The sequence below is a fragment of the Carassius carassius genome, chromosome 42 (genome assembly GCF_963082965.1).
Source record: "Carassius carassius chromosome 42, fCarCar2.1, whole genome shotgun sequence".
Lineage (NCBI taxonomy): Eukaryota > Metazoa > Chordata > Actinopteri > Cypriniformes > Cyprinidae > Carassius > Carassius carassius.
This window is the reverse complement of record NC_081796.1, coordinates 27,487,951-27,507,950: the sequence shown is the minus strand read 5'-3', so window position 1 is coordinate 27,507,950 and position 20,000 is coordinate 27,487,951. Positions and strand designations below refer to the sequence as shown.

Below are 20,000 nucleotides of genomic sequence, written 5' to 3'. Positions count from 1 at the left end.
ATGACATTTATTCTGTGGAGGAATTAAACGAATTTCTGGATCAAACTAAAGGCAAAAAAATTGATGTTTTAAAATACTTCGCTGATGGTGACAAATTTGTTAAATCGGTAATGATTGCTCAGAAGACTGTTGGTTACGACGTGATTTCGAAACAAAAAAGATTTAGGCTGAAAAAATTTATGACGGCTGCACGTAAAGCTCAAAATGATCAGGCAAAAATGTTAAAACGGAAAAAATAAATGCACATGGCTGTGGGATCTATTTTTACTTTGTCGTTTTTCTGCTTTTTTTTTCTGTTTCTTTTTTCTCTCCCCTATAATGCAGATTCTAAGAGTGGGATCTTTAAATGTTAATGGGTTGAGGGATGGTGGGAAAAGAGCTTTACTATCTGAATTTCTTAGGCTGAAAGATAATAATGTAATATTTTTACAAGAAACGCACAGTGATTCAAATAATGAATCCGAGTTGAATTTGTGGTGGGAAGGGAAAATTTGTGTAAGCCATGGCACAAATATCAGTGCTGGAGTAGCTATCTTATTTTCAGCTAATATTGATGTTAATATTTTATCAAAAATAGAATTGGAGAAAGGACGTCTTCTCATTGTGAAAGCTGAAATTCATAATCAAGTATTTGTTTTCATAAATATTTATGCTCCAAATAGAGGCACAGAAAGAACTTTGTTATTCAAAAAGTTGGGAGATTTTTTAAAAAGTTTTACTCCTGATGAATTTATAGTTGTCGGTGGTGATTGGAACTGTACTCTAAATTTTCTTTTAGACAGAAATAATGAGGAACCAGATTCTGTATCAGCTTCTTTCTTGAAAAGTATTATTGTGCAACATGATCTTATAGATGTGTGGAGAGAAAAGAATAATGTTGTAAAACAATATACATGGACAAGAGTTTCACAAGGGAGGATTAGTGCAGCTAGACTTGACAGGCTCTATATTAAGCGTACAGAAAATAATAGATTAATGGAGTGTAACATTTTTCCATGCTGTATATCAGATCATCATTTTATTTCAGTGAATATTGCCTTGACAAATCAAAAATGTAAAAGTCCTTACTGGAAGTTTAATGTAGCGTTGTTAAAAGAAAAAGATTTTTGTGAAAAATTTGAATTGTTTTGGAGTGAGTGGGTTTCCCAAAAGGATGATTTTGAAAGTTTGATACAGTGGTGGGAGATAGGAAAGACCCAAATAAGAGTTTTTTGTCAGCAATTTACTTTCTTGTCTACTAGAAACATTAAACAACGAATGTCTGAAATAGAGCAAGAGATCTTTCAGATTACAGCTGGAATGATTCAACATTCAGATTCATCATTAGATGGAAAGTTATCTGAAAAGAAGCAAGATCTTGAAACTTTATTGCAAGTTCGGGCTAAAGGTGCCCTAATAAGGTCACGGTTTATGTCTATACACGACATGGATGCTCCCACTGCATATTTTTTTAATTTAGAAAAGGTCTCAAAAAAACTAAATGAAATGCACTGTTTAACAACACCAGATGGACTAAAGACTTTTGATTCAAGGAAAATGCGAAAGATTGCAGTGGATTTCTATTCAGAACTTTATAAAAAGGAGGACACTGATACTGGATGCGTTTCACAATTACTACAACAGCTTCCTACCATCACTAAAGAGCAGAGTCGGACTCTGGACAGTGCTGTTTCGTTTAAGGAGCTAACTGATGCAGTGATACAGATGAATGCGGGCCGTGCACCTGGAATTGATGGACTGCCAGTGGACTTTTATAAGGCTTTTTGGAGGATCATTGGAAGAGACTTTTATGAGGTGGTTCAAGAATGTTTTAAAGATAAACTACTTCCCAAAAGTTGTCAACGGGCAGTGTTGGCCCTGATACCCAAGAAAGGAGACTTGAGTTTCCTAAAAAATTGGAGGCCTGTATCGATTCTAACATCTGACTATAAGTTAATAGCTAAGTTATTGGCTAATAGAATGAAATCTGTTTTGGGGGATATAATACTTCAAGACCAGTCCTATTGTATCCCAGAAAGGACAATACATGATAACATTTTTCTGATCAGAGATATTTTGGACTACTCTAAACTGTATGAAGTGGATGTAGGTTTTTTGTTCCTGGATCAGGAAAAAGCCTTTGATAGAGTGGACCATGGTTTTCTGTTTGAAACATTGCATGCATTTGGGTTTGGAAATGTTTTTATATCTTGGATCAAACTCTTGTATATGAATGTATCTTCTATTCTAAAGATTGGTGGTGGTTTAAGCCAACCAATAAGTATACAGAAGGGTATCAGGCAGGGGTGTCCACTGTCAGGCCAGCTTTATGTTTTAGCAGTTGAACCACTTTTATGTCTACTAAGAAAAGATCTGTCTGGTTTATTGTTTGGTGATGGCCTTCATTCTGTTAAACTGACTGCATATGCGGATGACATTACTGTAATTGTGAAAGAACAAAAAGATATTGATATTATTAGTTACAGTATTGGATTATATGAGAGAGCATCATCTGCAAAACTCAACTGGGGTAAAACAGAAGCATTCTGGTGTAATGATAAAACAAAAATGCCTTTACCAGTCATCCCTGAAAATGTTAAGTGGGAAAAAAATGGTTTTAAGTTTTTAGGAATTTTCATGGGTTCTGAAAACTACCAAAGAAAAAACTGGGAAGGTTTGAAGGACAAAGTTTGTGCCAGATTGTCAAAATGGAACTGGATTTTGCCTCAACTGAAGTGAAGTGAAGTGAAGTGAAGTGAAGTGAAGTGAAGTGAAGTGAAGTGACATTCAGCCAAGTATGGTGACCCATACTCAGAATTTGTGCTCTGCATTTAACCCATCTGAAATGCACACACACAGAGCAGTGAACACACACACACACACTGTGAGCACACACCCGGAGCAGTGGGCATCATTTATGCTGCGGCGCCCGGGGAGCAGTTGGGGGTTCGATGCCTTGCTCAAGGGCACCTAAGTCGTGGTATTGAAGGTGGAGAGAGAACTGTACATGCACTCCCCCCACCCACAATTCCTGCCGGCCCGGGACTCGAACTCACAACCTTTCGATTGGGAGTCCGACTCTCTAACCATTAGGCCACGACTTCCCCTGTCCTATAGGGGAAGAGTGCTGGTTATAAACAATCTTGCCGCCTCTATCCTATGGCATCGATTAATTGTGTTGAATCCACCAGAAGATTTAATTGGAGGAATCCAAAAATTGATTGTAAATTTTTTCTGGTCTGGTCAACATTGGCTACGAGAGTCAGTTTTGTATCTGCAGGTACATGAAGGAGGCCAAGGTCTCATGGATATTAAGTCTAAAGTGGCTGCTTTTAGACTGCAAACAGTCCAGAGACTACTTTATCATCAGTCTCAGAACTGGATAAGAGTGGCTTGTGCCTTATTGAATCGAGTGGGACGGTTGAATTTGGACAGACATCTCTTTTTAATGAATTTAAAGGAGATTGATCTTAGTAGGCTCCCATCTTTTTATGCCTCAGTACTCAATGCATGGCAGATTTTTATTGTTAAAAGGGAGATTTCTGAAACACAGAGTCCCTGGGATCTTGAAGAACCTTTAATTTTTAATTCTCACCTACCCAGTGCGATTTTGAAATCACAGACTGTACGTACGAGCTTGGTGAGAGCAGGGGTTCATAAGATCTGCCATCTTAGGTCAAATGACCAGTGGATTACTGCAGAACAACTGGCCATAAAGACTGGTATCCGTTCTGTTCGAGTTGTGAAAAAACTGCTAGCTGAAATTCAAGTCTTTTTTCCTGTGCTGCCACTAAAAGTTGAAAAATCAGAGAATGCATTCCCCAACATCAGTGTGGCTGTGGATGTAGGAGACTGGCAAGAGTTTGAAGGAAGTCTGCTCTCTTTTAGGACACCTGAACTTGGTCTTTTTAACATTACTTCTAAGAAAGCTCTTTATTGTGTGTGTGTGTAAAGTATCTCAATTTAAGAGCTTTAAAAGAACTTCCAGAAACTAAGTGGACTGAATTTGTTGAGTCTGGTACTTCCCCAAAAGGTAGTTGGAGGTCCTTATATAAGAAACCAATTGAAAAACGGAATGGAGATTTGCAGTGGCGAATTTCACATTGGATAATAGCAACAAATCGATATAAGGCACGTCTGAATCCTTTGCAAGAGGAGGAGTGTTCTTTTTGTGGAATTTCAGAAACTGTTTTTCATATTTTTATTGGTTGTTCAAGGCTAAAAGACATGTTTGGTGTATTGGGAGAATTGAGTCATAGTTTTGGTTTTCACTTTACAAATGGTCTTTTTGTTTTTGGACCAAAATATAGTGCCTCAAACAGGACACAAACAGTTTTGGTCAATTTCTTGTTTGGTAAGGCCAAAATGGCAATTTGGCTGACAAGGAAGAATAAAACACTTCTTAGTGGAGGAATTGATCCTTTACATATGTTTAAGGCTTTGGTAAAAAGTAGGTTAATTTTGGAGTACAGGTTTTATGAATTTGTAAATGATACTGACTCTTTCTTTTCTTTCTGGGGTACTAAAGGTATTTTATGTCAACCAAGTGAAGAGAGAGGTTATGATATAATGTTATGAATTGAAATTAATTTGAATGTGCGCTAAAAACCTAGTTATGTATAAGTAGGTAGGATTTTTTTATTTTTTTTTATTTATTTTTTTTAATGCTTTTTTGTGAAATTTAATATTTATTGTTTTTTATAAGTGTCTGTAAATAAAAGAAGCTTAAAAGTCAAAGTCTCTCTCTCTCTCACAAACACACACACACACACACTCTCTCTCTCTCTCTCTCTCTCTCTCTCTCTCTCTCTCTCTCTCTCACACACACACACACTCACTCACTCTCTCTCTCTCTCTCTCTCTCTCACACACACACACACACACACACACACACACACACACTCTCTCTGCTGCTCGCGGATCTGTTCTCATCTGAGGACCGGAGCTGTGGTGAGGATGAACCCTGTGTGCGCGCGCTGCGGGAAAACCGTCTATCCGACCGAGAAGATCAGCTGCCTCGACAAGGTGCGAAAAGACTTGATTTACCTAATTTCCACACGAACTCGCAACTAGAGCAACTTTATCAGAGAACCGCAGCTGTGTGATGTCTTTAAATCAAACTTTACTGTGCGTTTCGATGCGTCTTTCATAACGAACTGCAGGTTTTATTCATAATCTTACAGTCACGAGTTACATTATTAAAGATTGTCTAAATAAATCTATTAAAGATAAAGCTAATTAAATATAAACAGACAAACACCGAGCCATTCAGAAACTAGCAGGGTGTTGTTTTGGACACGGTAGCGCAGTAATACCATGGTATTCTCTGAAGTGTTTGAAAATGATAGTGATCCAGCAGCTGACTGCATCAGTTTAACTCAGTGCACCAGCATTATTGATCTCTTCAGCTCTGAGGCTCATGTCCAGTGTGTCAGAAAGAGACTGGACAGTGTTTAATCTGCACGATGCCTCCTGTGATTATTAAAACGATGTGGCATTATTAATTGCTCAGAATCTGCAGTAATGATGTGATGTCCTGCGGTTTTTCAGAACTGGCACAAAGGCTGTTTCCACTGTGAAATGTGTAAGATGACACTCAACATGAACAACTACAAAGGCTACGACAAGAAACCCTACTGTAACGCGTGAGTGCAACTGTAACTATTACTGTAGTGATAACTCTATCACCATACACTGTACAATTTATGGTAAAAAAAAAAACTGACAGCTGTGGTTGCCTGAATTTTACAACAAAAAAAAACACATGGTAGCAACATTTTTAACAAAAACAATACTCAAATAATGCAATAAACATTCATTTAGCAATCCTAGTGAACATAACCGATAAGAAGAAACTGTTATTTCAACGAAAAAACATAAAATGTGAAATGCCATTTGTATTTTTGATTGGCTGTCAGTGTTTTTATTGATTTCATTGATTATGGTTGTAGCAGTGGTTAGGTTCAGATGTAATCTAGAGTTAAAGCGATAACTGGACCGTCCCAGCGGTTATATCTGTGGTCTGGACGGCTGCTGGTGACTTTCACAGGTAACTCTCCTCCATCTGTTTTGAGTTCTCATCAAAGCATGCGTCCCAGTGTGTTTGTTATGCTGTGCGGAGCCTTTATGAGAAGAGAGTGGTGTGGAGTCTGAGCTGCTGGATGGGACACTTGTTTTCAGGACAAACACTGCTGTCTCTGCTCTGGTGAACACACACACAGTCATCAGAACCTGTTTAACTGTGTGACTGCTGCGACTGAGCTGTGTGTTCATTAGGAGTCAGGTTGTAAATGTCCATGCTTATGAACCTCCAGCGCATTATCGTGTGGCCTTTTCTTTATTTGCTTTTGATTGTGTTTAAATGTCAGTTTGTCTTGACCTTTTGCACATTGTTGCTTGATCTCATTACTCAGTGTGACATTTCTGAAACAGACGTTTGATGTTGATTAAGGAACCGCTGCTAACTGTCTAACATTATAGACAAACGCTGAGCTCTGCGATCTACTTAAACTCATGATGCCTTTGAGAAACGTCGCGCTGCTTGTGTTCCAGATACACCTTCCAGCCCGTCAGATTACTGCATAATCCCAGAAGATGAAAGAGAAGAAACAAAGCATCACATGAATGTCCTGGAGCTCCTCCAGCGGTGTCCTTCTTCAGTTTTACAGTGATTTATACACTGAATGATCACGTTGTTATTCAGGTCGATGAGAGCAGCAGCTCAATTCTGCCCATCAGCTGTGTTTCTAGAGAGTGTTTATCTGGCAACCATATAGCAATGCCCTAACAACCTCCCGCAACACCATAGCAACTGCATAGCAACACTCTGGCAACCACCTATAGCACCTTAACAACTGACTAGTCTGTGTTTAGATGTTTTGTGTGTGTTCAGATGTTTGTTTGTTTGTCTGTTCAGATGTTTGTTTGTCTGTTCACATGTTTGTTTGTTTGTCTGTTCAGATGTTTGTTTGTCTGTGTTCAGATGTTTATTTGTTTGTTTGTCTGTTCAGATGTTTGTTTGTGTTCAGATGTTTGTTTGTCTGTGTTCAGATGTTTGTTTGTTTGTCTGTGTTCAAATGTTTGTTCAGATGTTTGTTTGTTTGTCTGTTTTCAAATGTTTGTTTGTTTGTCTTTTCAAATGTTTGTTTGTTTGTCTTTTCAAATGTTTGTTTGTTTGTCTGTTCAGATGTTTGTTTGTTTGTCTGTTCAGATGTTTGTTTGTCTGTGTTCAGATGTTTGTTTGTTTGTCTGTTCAGATGTTTGTTTGTGTGTTCAGATGTCTGTTTTCAGATGTTTGTTTGTTTGTTTGTCTGTGTTCAAATGTTTGTTCAGATGTTTGTTTGTTTGTCTGTTCAGATGTTTGTTTGTTTGTCTGTTCATGTTTGTTTGTTTGTCTGTTCATATATTTGTTTGTTTGTCTGTGTTCAGATGTTTGTTTGTTTGTCTGTTCAGATGTTTGTTTGTGTGTTCAGATGTCTGTTTTCAGATGTTTGTTTGTTTGTTTGTCTGTGTTCAAATGTTTGTTCAGATGTTTGTTTGTTTGTCTGTTCAGATGTTTGTTTGTTTGTCTGTTCATATGTTTGTTTGTTTGTCTGTGTTCAGATGTTTGATTGCCTGTGTTCAAATGTTTGTTTGTTTGTCTGTTCAGATGTTTTTGTTTGTCTGTGTTCAGATGTTTGTTTGTTTGTCTGTTCAGATGTTTGTCTGTGTTAAAATGTTTGTTCAGATGTTTGTTTGTTTGTGTGTTCAAATGTTTGTTTGTCTGTGTTCAGATGTTTGTTTTTTTGTCTGTGTTCAGATGTTTGTTTTTTTGTCTGTTCAGATGTTTGTTTGTTTGTCTGTTCAGATGTTTGTTTTGTTTGTCTGTTCAGATGTTTGTGTGCAGATGTTTGTTTGTTTGTCTGTTCAGATGTTTGTTTGTTTGTCTGTTCAGATGTTTGTTTGTTTGTTTGTCTGTGTTCAGATGTTTGTTCAGATGTTTGTCTGTTCAGATGTCTGTGTTCAAATGTTTTTTGTTTGTCTGTTCAGATGTTTGTTTGTCTGTGTTCAGATGTTTGTTTGTTTGTTTGTCTGTTCAGATGTTTGTTTGTCTGTTCAGATGTTTGTTTGTTTGTTTGTGTTCAGATGTTTGTTTGTCTGTGTTCAGATGTTTGTTTGTTTGTTTGTCTGTTCAGATGTTTGTTTGTCTGTTCAGATGTTTGTTTGTTTGTGTTCAGATGTTTGTTTGTCTGTGTTCAGATGTTTTTTTTGTCTGTGTTCAGATGTTTGTTTGTTTGTCTGTGTTCAGATGTTTGTTTGTTTGTCTGTGTTCAGATGTTTGTTTGTCTGTGTTCAGATGTTTGTTTGTCTGTGTTCAGATGTTTGTTTGTTTGTTTGTCTGTTCAGATGTTTGTTTGTCTGTTCAGATGTTTGTTTGTCTGTTCAGATGTATGTTTGTCTGTGTTCAGATGTTTTGTTTGTTTGTCTGTGTTCAGATGTTTGTTTGTTTGTCTGTTCAGATGTTTGTTTGTCTGTTCAGATGTTTTTTTGTCTGTTCAGATGTTTGTTTGTCTGTGTTCAGATGTTTTGTTTGTTTGTCTGTGTTCAGATGTTTGTTTGTTTGTCTGTGTTCAGATGTTTGTTTGTCTGTGTTCAGATGTTTGTTTGTCTGTGTTCAGATGTTTGTTTTTTTGTCTGTTCAGATGTTTGTTTGTTTGTCTGTTCAGATGTTTGTTTTGTTTGTCTGTTCAGATGTTTGTGTGCAGATGTTTGTTTGTTTGTCTGTTCAGATGTTTGTTTGTTTGTCTGTTCAGATGTTTGTTTGTTTGTTTGTCTGTGTTCAGATGTTTGTTCAGATGTTTGTCTGTTCAGATGTCTGTGTTCAAATGTTTTTTGTTTGTCTGTTCAGATGTTTGTTTGTCTGTGTTCAGATGTTTGTTTGTTTGTTTGTCTGTTCAGATGTTTGTTTGTCTGTTCAGATGTTTGTTTGTTTGTTTGTGTTCAGATGTTTGTTTGTCTGTGTTCAGATGTTTGTTTGTTTGTTTGTCTGTTCAGATGTTTGTTTGTCTGTTCAGATGTTTGTTTGTTTGTGTTCAGATGTTTGTTTGTCTGTGTTCAGATGTTTTTTTTGTCTGTGTTCAGATGTTTGTTTGTTTGTCTGTGTTCAGATGTTTGTTTGTCTGTGTTCAGATGTTTGTTTGTCTGTGTTCAGATGTTTGTTTGTTTGTTTGTCTGTTCAGATGTTTGTTTGTCTGTTCAGATGTTTGTTTGTCTGTTCAGATGTTTGTTTGTCTGTGTTCAGATGTTTTGTTTGTTTGTCTGTGTTCAGATGTTTGTTTGTTTGTCTGTTCAGATGTTTGTTTGTCTGTTCAGATGTTTGTTTGTCTGTGTTCAGATGTTTTGTTTGTTTGTCTGTGTTCAGATGTTTGTTTGTTTGTCTGTGTTCAGATGTTTGTTTGTCTGTGTTCAGATGTTTGTTTGCCTGTGTTCAGATGTTTGTTTGTTTGTCTGTTCAGATGTTTGTTTGTCTGTGTTCAGATGTTTTTTTGTCTGTGTTCAGATGTTTGTTTGTCTGTGTTCAGATGTTTGTTTGTCTGTGTTCAGATGTTTGTTTGTTTGTTTGTCTGTTCAGATGTTTGTTTGTTTGTGTTCAGATGTTTGTTTTTCTGTGTTCAGATGATTGTTTGTTTGTCTGTGTTCAGATGTTTGTTTGTCTGTGTTCAGATGTTTGTTTGTTTGTTTGTCTGTTCAGATGTTTGTCTGTTCAGATGTTTGTTTGTTTGAGTTTAGATGTTTGTTTGTCTGTGTTCAGATGTTTGTTTGTCTGTGTTCAGATGTTTGTTTGTTTGTCTGTTCAGATGTTTGTTTGTTTGTGTTCAGATGTTTGTTTGTCTGTGTTCAGATGTTTGTTTGTTTGTGTTCAGATGTTTGTCCCTGTTCAGATGTTTGTTTGTCTGTTCAGATGTTTGTTTGTCTGTTCAGATGTGTGTTTGTCTGTTCAGATGTGTGTTTGTCTGTTCAGATGTTTGTTTGTCTGTGTTCAGATGTTTGTTTGTTTGTCTGTGTTCAGATGTTTGTTTGTTTGTCTGTGTTCAGATGTTTGTTTGTCTGTGTTCAGATGTTTGTTTCTCCGTGTTCAAATGTCTGTTCAGATGTTTGTTTGTTTGTCTGTTCAGATGTTTGTTTTTTGTCTGTGTTCAGATGTTTGTTCAGGTGTTTGTCTGTTCAGATGTTTGTTCAGGTGTTTGTCTGTTCAGATGTTTGTTTGTTTTTTTTGTCTGTGTTCAGATGTTTGTTTGTCTGTTCAGATGGTTGTTTGATTGTCTGTTCAGATGTTTGTCTGTGTTCAGATGTTTGTGTGTCTGTGTTCAGATGTTTGTTCAGGTGTTTTTCTGTTCAGATGTTTGTTTGATTGTCTGTTCAGATGTTTGTCTGTGTTCAGATGTTTGTTCAGATGTTTGTCTGTGTCCAGATGTTTGTTCAGGTGTTTGTCTGTGTCCAGATGTTTGTTCAGGTGTTTTTCTGTACAGGTGTTCATTCAGATGTTTGTCTGTGTTCAGATGTTTGTCTGTTCAGATGTTTGTGTGTCTGTGTTTAGATGTTTGTTCAGATCTTTGTCTGTGTCCAGATGTTTGTTCAGGTGTTTTTCTGTTCAGGTGTTCGTTCAGATGTTTGTTCGCTGTTCAGATGTTTGTTTGATTGTCTGTTCAGATGTTTGTCTGTGTTCAGATGTTTGTTCAGATGTTTGTCTGTGTTCAGATGTTTGTTCAGATGTTTGTCTGTTCAGATGTTTGTCAGTTCAGATGTTTGTCTGTTCAGTTGTTTGTTCAGTAATGTTATCCAATACAGTGAATGTGAGGATAGACTGTGAGTGTTTTAGTGTTTGTCTCCTGAAGCCGATGTGATTCAGATGTTTCCTCAAGGTGTTTGCGCTCCAGAGTCGCTCTTTGAAAAGGCTGATTGTATATTTAGACGCTGATGTCTGTTATTATTATTATCTGTGATTCTCATGTGATTCAGGACAGCTCATATTTGGTATGATCGCATATACAGGGTTTGAGCAGTAGGTGGGATGTTTTGTTTTTTTATGAACTGACTCCTCTAGAATAGACGAACAGCAGCTGTGTATGTCAGAGGATACAGTCCCGGAACAACTGTAAGTTCATGAAACATATAAATCTGTGTGAAGCAGCAGCTCCAGAGAAGAGTTTCACTCGCTCAGGTGTGTCTGTGTGAGGGGGGTGTTGTTATGGAAACCTCTTCTTCTGTCCGGTCCATTCAAACGTGGTCACACGTGATGTCACATCAAAGAGGAAGCGATCGTTTGTGTGAAGATGAAAACAAATGAACCTACATGATTAACAGAGCGGTTGATCTTGCTCACAAGTGTCTCCTTCTGTTATTTCTTTCATTATGATTCAAATCAGGAAAGAAATTCTTGCTCTTCAGTTCAGGATTTTACGGTTTAATCACTGTTGCTGCTGTAAAACAGAAGCTGCTCAAAACTCATGAATGAACGAGTATATAACGAAGTGAAGTGACATACAGCCAAGTATGGTGACCCATACTCAGAATTCATGCTCTGCTTTTAACCCATCCAAAGTGCACACACACAGAGCAGTGATAACACACACACTGTGAACACACACCCAGAGCAGTGGGCAGCCATTTATGCTGCGGCGCCCAGGGAGCTGTTCGGGGTTCAGTGCCTTGCTCAAGGGCACCTAAGTCATGGTATTGAAGGTGGAGAGAGAACTGTACATGCACTCCCCCCACCCACAATTCCTGCCAGCCCGAGACTCGAACTCACAACCTTTCGATTGTGAGTCCGACTCTCTAACCATTAGGCCACGACTTCCCACAAAAATGTTTTTTTGTTGTTGTTTAAACGAACTGTAGTGTACAGTATATATGAACATATTGGCATGTTGATGATGTTGAGCTCTCACTTCAGTCCTAAACTCAACTATCACTGGACACTGAGCTCCATCTGACCTGTGTGTCATCGGAACTGATCAAGTGTGTTCTCTAGTAAGTGTGTGTTGGTTGAGATGGAGCCGTGATGGTCACTGCTCCTGTTTTTCAGGTTCCTGTGTGTTCTTTGGCTCAGAAGCAGAACTTCAGCATCCCACAGAGAGGCTCTTTGTTTCTCTGCACTGAGCGTCATGATTCAAACAAAGTGAGCAGAGTTGCTAGTGGAGACGAGAATAACTCTAGTCCTGAACACAGCAGAAGACCTGTTCCACATACACTGACACACACACACTCTCTCTCACACACACACACAGGCTTCTTTAGTCCTGCACAGTCACATCAAATGAACTTAGTGCTTTTGTGTTGTGAGAGTGTCCTCTCGTGTGTATTCCACCGAACTTTTGAACTTCTGAATAATTAAGATTTTTGAATAGTTTCTGTACAAACTCTCTTCTGCTCACCAGGGCTATTTTATTAGCTTAAAAATAGAGAATAGAGTTCACATTATCAACAACTCTCTTCACTCTGGAACATTTCCCTCAGCATTTTAGCAGGCTCGGGTAAGCCCACTGCTTAAGAAACCATCTCTAAATCCAGCGCTTCTAGAAAACTACAGACCGGTATCCCTTCTTCCATTCATTGCAAAGACACTTGAGCGAGCTGTGTTCAACCAGCTCTCTATGTTCCTTGTACAGAATAACCTCCTGGACGGCATCAATCTGGCTTCAAAAGTGGCCACTCAACTGAGACTGCTCTGCTCTCGGTTACTAAAGCCCTGAGTCAAGAGCAGCTTCCAGATCCTCAGTACTCATCTTACTGGATCTGTCTGCTGCATTTGACACCGTTAATCACCAGATTCTCCTGTCCACCCTCAGAAAGATGGGCATCTCTGGAACCGCACTCCTGTGGGTTAAGTCCTACCTCTCTGACAGATCTTTCAGTGTTTCTTGGAGGGGTGATGTTTCTAAGTCACAACAACTTGCTACTGGGGTTCCTCAAGGCTCAGTACTTGGACCACTTCTCTTCTCCATCTACATGACATCATTAGGATCTGTCATTCAGAAGCATGGCTTTTCTTATCACTGCTACGCTGATGACACCCAACTCTACCTCTCATTCCAACCAGATGACCCGACGGTAGCTGCTCGCATTTCAGCCTGTCTGAGTGACATCTCTAGCTGGATGAATGACCATCACCTTCAGCTTAACCTTACGAAGACAGAACTCCTGGTGATTCCAGCTAACCCATTGCTTCATCACAACTTCTCTATACAGCTGGGCTCATCAACCATAACTCCTTCGAGGACAGCTAGAAACCTAGGAGTTGTGATGGATCATCAGTTAAGCTTCACAGACCACATTGCTACAACGACCCGGTCCTGCAGGTTTACCTTATACAACATTAGGAAGATTAGACCCTTCCTATCAGAGCAACACAGCTGTATTTTCGGCATCATTACTGGAGTGTTCTGTGTAACACGATCTTCAGAAATCATTCTAATATGATGATTTGAAAACAGATTTTTTTCTTTTTTAAATTGTCATAATATTTTTTAATTAAATAAACACAGCCTTAGTGAGCAGAAGAGTTTTCAGGAGCACCAAACTCGTCAAGCAGTCATTAGCGTCTCTAGAGAGTCTCTCTGCTCTGGTTTATTGCTGTAATTGTAGAGTATCCGGCACAGAAAAAACAAACAAACTGGTTTAGCTTCTGCTGTGTGATGGGCCAAAAACACACAGAGTCTCCGACTGTAGATGTCAAAACTTCACTAGCCACACTGCAAGTGCTGCTCACGGTCGATCTGGATTCATTTAACCTGCTGGTTCTTTCCTGAACTCATGCAGGCAGAGATGGATGCTCATGGGAAATGTTTGTCTCTCAGGATACAGTCACTCCCTCTCTTCCTGTCCTGCTGTTCTGTCGTTTCCACGACGTGTCGGTGATGATGTTTGATTGATTGACAGCTGCTCCCGTGCCATCAGGAGCTGATATATGTGCTTGGGGGCGGGGTCAGAGGTTGCCAGGGGAGCATTCTCCTGATTCAATGGGCATTCATGCGTTATTTTTATCACACAATAGCAGTGAAGTCACGATGTAAAACTATTGTGTTATTTTCAGAGTTTGACGAGATGATTATTACTGTGATTAGAGCAGAAAGGTCACTGAAGAACAGGTTCATTTCGAGCGTTAAAGGAAAAATCCACCCAAACATGACAACATTTACTCTTGATCCAGCCGAATGTTTTATGAGGAGATATTATGCAGCTTTTGTGTAAATCCCTGTTTTAACATGCAGCCATGAAATGAACCTGTCTTGTCCATCATGCATTAATTACTGTCATGTTCATGCTTTGCTTGCAGTCACTATCCTAAGACGTCGTTCACTATCGTGACAGACACACCGGAGAACCTGCGTCTGAAGCAGCAGAGTGAACTACAGAGTCAGGTGAGAGTCACACATGTGTTACCGGTCACACCTGACACGCATCGTGTCCAGCTCCTCTAACATCCAGTTTCAAACCAACAAGACTCATTTTGCATTGAATTTTGCATGAAAGCATTAAGCAGAAATGTCTTTTATGAGGGTGACCCAGTTTTCTTCCTTTGATTTTTCTGGATGTTCGTGCAGATGCAGAAACACACAGAAACACTGCAGATATCAGCATTGTCTCGCGTCTGTTATTGATTAGTTTAACACTGGCATTTCATCACAAAGATTGTTCTACATGCAAAAGTCTGAGGCAATCTGAGAAATGAACAAAGAAACGCTATGAGTAATAAATATTTCACATTCTGCAGTGTCTCTGTTTCCAGACGTTCAGATGAGTTTGTTCAGATCACTGGCTGCGTTCGCTCGATTGAGCCGTGTCTTCGACGCTGATGTCCACATATCACATCACACTGTGTGTTTCAGAGCTTCTCTGGAAGGTTAGGGTCACGGGTCTGTTCTGATCGGCTCATAAAACTCTGCGCTCACTGCAGATTGTGTGATTCACACAGTGAGCAAAGCTGAATCTGACTTTTAATCACTTTAAACCTTGTGAGAGTGTGTGAAGATGATTGCAAGAGACACACAACAATGTGTGTGTGTGCGCGGATGCATGCTTTAGTGTGTGTGTGTGTGTGTGTGTGTGTGTGTGTGTGTGAGTGTGTGCGTGTCCGTGTGTGTGTGTGTGTGTGCGTGTGTGTGCGTGTGTGCGTGAGTGTGTGAGTGTGTGCGTGTCCGCGTGTGTGTGTGTGTGTGTGCGTGTGTGTGCGTGTGTGCGTGTGTGTGAGACGCTGGGCTGACAGAAGGTGACAGCAGACCAGAGCAGATGCTGCTCCTCTCGAAGAATCACAGTCCTGCAGGGAGTCATTCATTCGGTCGGTTTGAATCCTTCACCTTCAGTCCTGCAGGAAGTGATTCTTTCATCCGGTCTGAGCTGTTGATGTCAGTCAAAGGCGTTCAGACAGACTGTGATCACAGTATTTGTGTGTCTGAAGCTCAGAGTTTACTGACAGAATCACTGTGACTGACTGAACAGTGTATTGTCATCATGTGTGTGTTTGCAGGTGAGATATAAGCGAGACTTTGAGGAGAGCAAAGGCCGAGGCTTCAGTATCGTCACAGACACACCGGAGCTGCAGAGACTCAGAAGAACACAGGATCACATCAGTAATGTATGAAACACTGATCACTATACCGCCTGTGTGAATGTGTGTGTGTGTGTGTGTGTGTGTGTGTGTGTGTGTGAGAGAGAGAGTCTGAGGTGCTGTTTGGTCTCTGATAACAAACACACAACATCACACTACTGTCACTGAATGAAAATGAGCGGTCCTCATTCCTCCAGCGACTGAAGCGACTCTGAGATCACGCCGAGACGCAGGTGAGATGATCTTCTGTCTTTCGCTCTGATCATGTTCTCAGGATTCATAATATCTCCAGAATAACGTCCCTGATGAAAGATTCTTGATCTGATCGGTGTCTCTCTGTCACTCCATCACTCGTCTGTTTGTGTTTCTGATGAGGTTCACATGAGCTTGATGTTTCGATCTCTTGACTTTGAGCTGTTTTACTGTAGTAAACACTGCCATGTCGTTTCAGAAACACTAACTGCGCCGCTGTGTGTGAAATGATGCTCATGAGTCCTGCGTGATGTCACTGACGGAGGTCTGCTCGCTCGGCCCTGTGGTTTCCCTCTGTTTTGCTTTTCTCTTTTTGGATTCTGATGGTTAATGCGTTTAGCTTTCCCTGTGATTGTTCCTCATCATTCCCTCTTCCAGACTCACTGTCTCGCACATGTTTGTCAAACGTAGAAAACAAGCGCGCCTCAATCCCACAAACTGTTTTTAGCAGTCACATGACATGGCCCGTAAATGCTGCTCTGTAATTAGACTGAATGAAGAGAGAAAACTTCCTGTCTGACTTGTTTTCCTGTTTGTGATTTGTTGGTCGTTTAGAGCTGCTGATGTTCAGATACTTTCTTGTTTGGAAGCATGTGGACTCTATGAAATTCATTAGATTCAAATTCAGCTCTTTCCATTTTAATGGTTTAATTAATTTTTAATAATCAAAAATTTATCTAATCAAATTTATTTCTGAAACTTTAACGAATGTAGAAATTAACTTACATTTTTACCATTATATGATCAAATGAACGGTGATTTATTTATTTGTTGCAAAATTCCATTTTAATTGATCTTTCCCAACTTCTGTTGTCTGGACTGTTTTATGATTTATAACAAATGTATCATCAAACAGCTGTGGCAATTAAATTAATCCTATATAATATAATAAAGTAAAAATATAACAATTATTTTACAGCACAACATTTCATTTTTGTTCTAATGCATAATTTCAATTGAATTTTTTAAAATTTTACTATTACTATAATTTACTATAATTTTTTATAAACTAAATCATTAATTAAAAATATTTTCAATGAGAAATTCCTTAATATAGTGTTTTATTAAATTTTATTATTATTATTATCATCATCATCTGAAATAGTAAAAATCAAATAAACTAGTAAGTAGTTTTGTAACGGTAGTCTTCCTGTAGTTAAGATGAAAATCTATATTTGTGTTGAGATGACTGATCTGAAATATTAATCAAGCTCTTTTGTGTTTTTGAGGATTGTTATGATCCGGTTGTGATGAATGTTGGAGCTGCAGTTATCATGGAGCGGCCCATATGGAGTCTGACAGACATTTGGCTGCAGAAGCAACACACACACACACATACATGGCCAGATCCCACCTTACACACACACACACACACACACACACACAGAGAGAGAGAGAGACACACACACACACACACAGAGAGAGAGAGAGAGACACACACACACACACTGACTCACAGCAAGATCCCACATTACACACACACACGGCCAGATCCCACCTTACACACACACACATAGACAGAGAGAGAGAAAGTGACACACACACACACACACTGACTCACAGCAAGATCCCACATTACACACACACACACACACTCACACACACAGAGAGACACAGAGATACAGACACACACACACACACACACTGGTTTCCATGTTTTATGGGTTTATTCCATAGACATGCTGGTTTTTCTACTGTATAAACTGTATTTTCTATACCCTTACCCTGAACCCCCCCCCCCCCCCCCCACACACACACACACACACACACACTAGAGCTTAGATCGGGCCCAACAGATCAAGCCCGACCCTACCCGAGCCCGAGCACGTTCACTGTAATTATGAGCCCGAGCCCGATTTAAACCGGTGCTGCTGATCGTTTAGGCTACGGGGGAGCTGCGCAGTTATATATATATATGCGTGCCGCATTTAATGCACGAGACAAAGCCAACACACACACACACACACAAAACTACAGGCATTTTTAGATTCTCAAAACACTTAATTCTGCATTTATAAGCTTGTTTCTTCATGGAGACCCTCATGTCCCCCACAAGGTCAAGGATTTTGGATATTGCCATCTTTCTGTGGACCCATAATGTAGGAAATACCTGAACCACTCATACACACTCACACACAAACACACAAACACTCAAACACACACACAGATGTGAATGTTCTGCATCAGAACTAGTACCTGCTGTCTGTGGTGAAGGTCACGAGCTGTATGAATGACCTCGAGCTGATGGATGTGAGCTCATTGTCTCAGTTTCAGTCGGATCTCTGGCACTAGTTTCAGTAGTCAGCATCAGTGCTGGTTAACAGAGGGTTAGTGTGAGGCTTGTGTGTGTTTTGAACTTCAGTACTTGGTTTGCTGTCATCACTATGAGCACCAGGACTAGTGATGGTAATGGTTAGTGTGAGGTGCTCATATCTCTGCACATTCCTTTCTGTGTGCGACACGTTCTCCTGCAGCAGTGATAACGCTCGAGTGTTTCTAAATGGGGAAGCGTCTCTGATAAGGTCTGTTCCTGAGCAGAAGCTGGTCAGTCAGGCTGAAGCGTCGCTCCGGTCAGCTGTGTCCAGTGCTGAGCTCTGAGTTTGTGTTTCAGTCATGTCTACCGCTGAGGAAACTGCTGGACAGATGGACAGAGGTGTGGAACCGGCCGCTGAGGTGAGAGCGCTGACCATCTGAGCAGAGTCACGGTGACCTTCACATGACGGGCTGCTCTCACACCGTGTGTGTGTGTGTGTGTGTGTGCGTTTCTCACAGGATTCTCCAGCATCTGTCACAGCCGATCAAGGTCCTCATCCATGTTCTGATCCAAAACCTGATCCGAGATCTGATCGGAATCCTGATCCGAGTTCTGATCCGAATCCTGTTCCAAAACCTGATCTGAATCCTGATCCAAAACCTGAAACGAGTTCTGATCTGAATCCTGATCCAAAACCTGATCTGAATCCTGATCCAAAACCTGAGCCGAGTTCTGATCTGGATCCTGATCCAAAACCTGATCTGAATCCTGATCCAAAACCTGAACCGAGTTCTGATCTGAATCCTGATCCAAAACCTGATCCAAGATATGATCGGAATCCTGATCCGAGTTCTGATCTGAATAATGATCCAAAACCTGAACTAAGTTCTGATCTGAATCCTGATCCAAAACCTGATCTGAATCCTGATCGGATTTCTGATCTGAATCCTGATCCGAGTCCTGATCTGAAACCTGATTCGAGTCCTCATCCAAAACCTGATCTGAATCCTGATCGGATTTCTGATCTGAATCCTGATCCGAGTCCTGATCTGAAACCTGATTCGAGTCCTCATCCAAAACCTGATCTGACTTCTGATATGAATCCTGATCTGAGTCCTGATCCAAAATCTGAATCGACTTCTGATCTTAATACTGATCTGACTTCTGATCTGAATCCTGATCCGACTTCTGATCTGAATACTGATCCGACTTCTGATCTGAATACTGACCCTAATCCTGGTTCAAAATCTGATTCGACTTCTGATCTGAATCCTGATTCAACTTCTGATCTGAATACTGATCCGAGTCCTGATCCAAAATCTGATTCGACTTCTGATCTGAATCCTGATCCGACTTCTGATCTGAATCCTGATTCGACTTCTGATCCGATTTCTGATCTGAATCCTGATCCAACTTCTGATCTGAATCCTGATCCGATTTCTGATCTGAATCCTGATCCGAGTCCTGATCCAAAACCTGATCCGACTTCTGATCTGAACCCTGATCCGAATCCTGATCTGATTCCTGAACCAAGCTCAGCAACCCATGAGGTGAGTGTGAAGTAGAAATTCCATTCATTTTGTTCTTTAGGGAAAATAATTTTTAATGATAACTAATAAACCATTAAACAGAGACCTAATGTGTACTTGATTAATGGTTTATGCTTTTGTTGAAGCCATCAGCCTGCATTTTTATAACCAATTTATAGATAATCATGTACCTGGTATAAAAACTACATTACCCATGATTCTGCAGGGAATTCTCCACCAATCAGAGCGTAAAATGGGCTAATAGATCTCTTTAGCTCCGCCCACTCCCATGAAGCACTGAATGAATGATGTAATTGAGTCTCCCTATGCTCTAAAAATACTTAAATATGTGCATATATGTAAACATATCTTACAATAAACGCTTTTGTATATAATCAAT

The 20,000-nt window shown here is 39.8% G+C and overlaps 2 protein-coding genes across 7 annotated transcripts in view; both read left to right on the top strand.

Moving 5' to 3' along the window:
* The first annotated feature begins 4,842 nt into the window (after positions 1-4,842).
* On the top strand, positions 4,843-15,884 carry LOC132124482 (LIM zinc-binding domain-containing Nebulette-like). The gene is made up of 4 exons (XM_059535531.1): positions 4,843-5,004; positions 5,530-5,624; positions 14,294-14,378; positions 15,485-15,884. Exons 1-4 carry the CDS (start codon positions 4,936-4,938, stop codon positions 15,596-15,598), a joined length of 363 nt encoding a protein of 120 aa, XP_059391514.1. The 5' UTR covers positions 4,843-4,935; the 3' UTR covers positions 15,599-15,884.
* Positions 15,885-18,199: 2,315 nt separating this feature from the next.
* The window catches only part of LOC132124477 (nebulin-like), a 28,455-nt gene continuing 26,654 nt past the window's right edge, over positions 18,200-20,000 (top strand). For 3 of the 6 annotated variants that reach the window (XM_059535521.1, XM_059535523.1, XM_059535522.1), the window contains exons 1-2: positions 18,203-18,490; positions 18,590-19,621. In XM_059535521.1, coding sequence (XP_059391504.1) covers positions 18,431-18,490; positions 18,590-19,621 — 1,092 coding nt within the window. In that variant the 5' untranslated portion in view covers positions 18,203-18,430. Of the gene's footprint in view, positions 18,491-18,589; positions 19,622-20,000 lie in introns of all 6 variants that reach the window. The other 3 variants (XM_059535520.1, XM_059535518.1, XM_059535524.1) reach the window with 2 other exon arrangements.